This window comes from Artemia sp. Qi Xiang Cuo, chromosome 5 (genome assembly GCF_049724085.1).
Source record: "Artemia sp. Qi Xiang Cuo chromosome 5, ASM4972408v1, whole genome shotgun sequence".
Taxonomy (NCBI): Eukaryota; Metazoa; Arthropoda; class Branchiopoda; order Anostraca; family Artemiidae; genus Artemia; species Artemia sp. Qi Xiang Cuo.
The window spans coordinates 63,837,732-63,842,455 of NC_142798.1; the positions used below are offsets into that span (position 1 = coordinate 63,837,732).

The 4,724-nt window shown below is 40.1% G+C and overlaps 1 protein-coding gene across 1 annotated transcript; it reads right to left on the reverse strand.

Moving 5' to 3' along the window:
• Positions 1-479: 479 nt before the first annotated feature.
• Positions 480-956, reverse strand: LOC148952378 (uncharacterized). The gene has a single exon (XM_089089198.1). It carries the CDS (start codon positions 954-956, stop codon positions 480-482), a length of 477 nt encoding a protein of 158 aa, XP_088945324.1.
• Between the last annotated feature and the right edge of the window lie 3,768 nt (positions 957-4,724).

Consider the following 4,724-nt stretch of genomic DNA (forward strand, 5'->3'; position numbering starts at 1 on the left):
AGTAGGTCCTCTAGTAGAGGAGACCCAACTTTAAGCAGCTCCGCAGGGATACCATCAGGGCTTGGGGCTTTATTGTTCTTGAGACTATGAAGCGCCTATTTTACCTAAATAAGTAGATGTGGGGGGCTAGGGTAACATTCCAGCTTGGAAAATCCTGACAGCACATTAGGGTTGTAGGTAAGAAGCGGATTCAGTTTCTCTTCGAAGTGGCTTTTCCATCTGTCTTTAACTGCCTCGCTGTCACTGAGGAGCTTACCGCCCTTATCCAAGACGCTAGTAGCGATGGTAGACTTTTTCGTGGAGAGTTCTTTGACTGTTTTGTACATTCTGTGGTTGTTTCCTGATTTTAATTCCTTCTCGCAGGACTCGCACTTCTCCCGTATGTAATCTCTGAAGGCTGTCAGAATATTTTTGTTTACCGTCCGCTGTATCCGCTTATACATGTTCCTACTTTCTCGGTCCTGCTTGTTACAAACCTGTCACTTTTGGTCACAAAGATCTAGAATCTCATATGTGATCCAGGGCTTCTCTGTTTTAGGTTTGTGGCCTAAGATTTCCTTAGCTCTATCTATGAGTGCTGTTTTCAGTTTATCAACTCGGGCATCTAAGATGTCAGGGGTTATAGTCGGCGCAAATGACTCAAGTATAGGACCAAGACTTTCTTCCAGTGACTGCAGGAAAGTGGTGCGTGTGATAGGTTCTTTCAGTTTATCGGTGTGGAGTCTTGGGATCTTATTTTTCTTCACAGGAAGGGTTTTGAGCCGGAGTTTCGCCAATTTGCTCATTACAAGGACATGATCAGAATTGAAATCTCGCCCAGACAAGGTGGTGGTATTTCTGACAGATGACTTCCACCGTTTTGAGATGAGGACATAATCGATCAGATTTATCGTCTTTACATCTGGGGATATCCAAGTTGCCTTTCTTCTCTTTCTATGTTCGAACATTGAGTTCATAACAAAGAGATCATTATTCCCGAAGAACTCAATTAGACGCTTACCACCTACATTTTACCTCCAAAGACTGAATTTTCCTAAGAAGTCACTTCCAAGCTGGGTGGCTTCTCCGGTGATAGCATTGAAGTCACCCATTACTTCGAGGAGATCTTTCTTTGGGACTTCATCAGTTACAGACAGAAGTTGCTGATAGAAGGTGTCAACTTCTTTATGAAGTCTTGAGGAGTCGAGGGCATACACTTGGATGGTGGTAGTGTTTTGTACTTTCGCTCGCAGCCGAATCATCATAAGGCCCTCTGAGACTAACTTTGTGGCTATGAGTGCGCGCTTCGCTTTGCTTGTCAGGAGAAAGGCAACGCCTTGTCGGTGTTTGCCATCAGGTCTGCCAGAGTATGAAAGTATGATGTTGCCGCATCGTTGTTCTCCCGAACCAGGCAATTGAGTTTCCGAGAGGCCAATAACGTCGCATCTGCACCCCTTGAGCTCTTTGACAATTAAGTCTATTTTCCCAGGCTTTGCCAAATTTTACGCATTCAAAGTCCCCAGGTAGAAAGTGGCTTTTCATGTCACAGTAGGCTTTTTTCCTGTTAGAGTGCAATCATCCTAAATGGAAATCGTTATCGTCTGCCGAGTTCGCATATTTTAGTCTGAAGTTGTCAGATCATCGGCTCCCCCGTACGCGGTAACATTATTATTCACTGGTATATCTTTCCTTCCGTCGGTTATCCCGGACGCGTTAGCACAGTTTTGTCTCTTTGTTTTCAACTGATCCATAACTTAAAAGAAGAGGATTTCATGTCTATTGTAGGAAAGCGGCAAGCCACTCCTCTCTGTCCTTTGCAGGTGGCCGATTTCCTCCATCTTGAGAATACTCCGCCCTCACAGCTTTCTACTCGCTGACTATTTACCCATAGCTGGGACTAGGATTTGACTCTGTCGGGACGTTTCCATGCGCCGGTGGGCCCAGCACAGAACCATAAAAGGGGCCCTAGCTCCTCCTTAACTGTGTTTGGCTCCACAATTAGGGGTCCCAGTTATGTTTAAGGAACCCCAGAAACTGGGTCTCCCCTTGGTCCGCACCTTCTTATTGGTTATTTGAAGGAATCCCCCATATCTGGAGGACTTTCCCCTATCCGCCACCTGGGGACGCGCCTGAGCTGCCTGGGGGTGGCAAATCTCAGGATTTTCTTCTTTGCCATCGGTTAAATTCCGATGTCCTGAACCCCTCAAGACTTCAAAGATGGCATGCCTCAAGAAAATTTTTTCTTCAAAAAAAAAAAAAAAAGGATAACACGTTCCCTGAAGACAGTTGTTAAAAGGAAACTGTCCTGCTTTGATTCTCCAGTCATGCAGACTGGAAATCGTTGCGCGATTCTGGTTCAAACAGGGTCCAACATGTCTATGGTTTTGCCAAAAACTAGAATGGCGAGAAGGTATTGAAGAGGTTTAAAGCTACTGCATAATTGGGTCTCAAACAGAATACTAGATATCCCCGACGAAGTAATACCAAAAGTCGACAAAAATATACCAAAGTTTATAGTTTGTAATATCCAAACACATTTGTAGCTCTATTGATTTCTCCTAAATATTTGCCTCGGCCCTCCCCCTTTTACAAAAGAAATGTGTGGGCAACAAAATCTCCATCCCAAAAGTATCACCGTTCTCGCTCTCATTTCGTCCCTCACTCCCTCCCCTCTTTCCCTCCAAGCTATTTCCTCTCTCCCCCTATCTCTGTCTTCCCTCCTCTATCTGCTTCTCCCTCTCCCTCCCCTCTCTCTCGCTCTCTTTTTTATCTTTATTTATTTTAATATTGCCACCCAGCAACAATCTTGTCAATTGAAAATCTAAATATAAATCGTAAGAAAGGAATTATTGTGGCCGTATGATCACTAGCCAAATTTAGACAAACTTTTTAGAAGCTCGGGTAGTCCCAAACCCTAAGAGCCTAAATTATGACTTTGATTACACACAAATTAAAACCTTAGACATAGACAATTTTGACCAATGCACCAGCAAATTAGCCCAAGATAGATTGATCAAGTACCACAAATTTTAAACATTTTAAATGATATGTTGCTTAGTAGAAAAGACAGCATATGGTTCACACCTGTTAATTATTATTTGAAATAATTTTAATGATTATGGCCTTTGCAACTTATTTTTCTGAATAATTTTTCCTTGTACTGGTAATTTATCCTCAATAATATTTTCATTAGCAAGTTTTAATGTTTTATTACAGGTTTTTATGCTCTAACTCTTTTCCTTGGCTTTATGTACTGATTCTGTCAGATAGATACAGACGATTCGTACTTTAATAATTCTGATTTAGGTTCTAGTAAGAGATAGCTACTGATCCACCAAACTTAAAATTTTCCAAAGTAATTCATTTTGTATGAAAACTTAAGACACTTCTATTAATCTCTCTTAATGTTTTCGATGTGTACACCTATTTTGGCCTTTGATCCTCCAATTACTATAATTGACCCCACCTCCCTCTCTCTTTTTCAATCGGGCACCAGCGCTAGAATTTATTTTCAAAGAGTTGGCATTTTGAGGAGCGAAGGCATAAATTTACAAAAAAAATAGCTAGATCGACACTACTAGAAGCAACAGGCAAAATCGTCAAAATATCAAAATTTGGAAGGACAGGCCCAAAGACCTCTCCCCTATGCAAGTACTTGATTAACATTGACATTGGAAAATGTAGCGTTAAATAAATTAAATAATGAAAAATTAAATAATAATAATAAAAAAAGAAATTAAATTAAATAATAAAAAAATAGGCATATGGCATTTTACAAAAGACTTACTAGAACAAGCATATTCACAAAAACTAAAAAAGACTGTAAGGGGGGATTGCTTAAACGACCAAAGCTCGTTACAAAGGTGAAAAAAGAGGAAAATTGAAGCAAATTAAACAAACCATAGGATTCTGGGGAAACATAGGCTTGAAATCCTCCTTCCCTCTTTAATACCTCTTTGGGGGAGGAAGCATTGTTCGTCAAGAAAATTTTTAGTGTTTCTAGTCCCCCACTGGTGCTTATCCATAGAGAAGCCTTTTTTCAGAAAGAGGATAGATCTCTATGAAAGTGAAAGTATTATATTCGATATTACTGGCAAAACTTGACACTAAGCTTTTGTTGGCAAACTCTAAAGTTGTGTTTTCAGGCAGCGGTATTGAAGCGTGTTTTGAGCAGGTTCGACAAAAATTGTTTTTAGGTCCTCCGTGTTTAACCCAGCAAAACTTTATAGCGCTTTCATCTCGCGGGTTCAAAGCGTGTTAGACACGGGTTCTTCAAAATTGTAGTGCGCTACAATAGCATGGTTGAACATGGGTTCTGAAGAAGACATTCGCCGTTTTGAACACGCTACTCAAAACAATAATCTGCAAATTTTTGTCAAATTCCGCGTTGGATGTGGGTGGCCTGAAATAAAATAAATTTCGTTCCAATTCCGTTCCAAAATTTTTATGGATGTAACAGTATAAGAAAAAAGAGAAAAAAATTCTTCTACATTCAATTCGTAAAGCACTAAGGCCAAACCAATAGTGAGAAACATGATTTTGACGGCAACTTTTAAGGTTCCAAAAATAAGTTTCAAGTCCAGATATATTTGTCTCGGTCAAGTGAATCTTTATTTTACATTTTATTCTCAGCTTCAATTAAGTTTTTGGGGAGTTCAAACCATTTAAAGGGAAGTTCAACTGCGAGACGCATATTATTTTTGTTCCCATTCAATAACTAAAATTGCCTCTTCTCATATAATTTT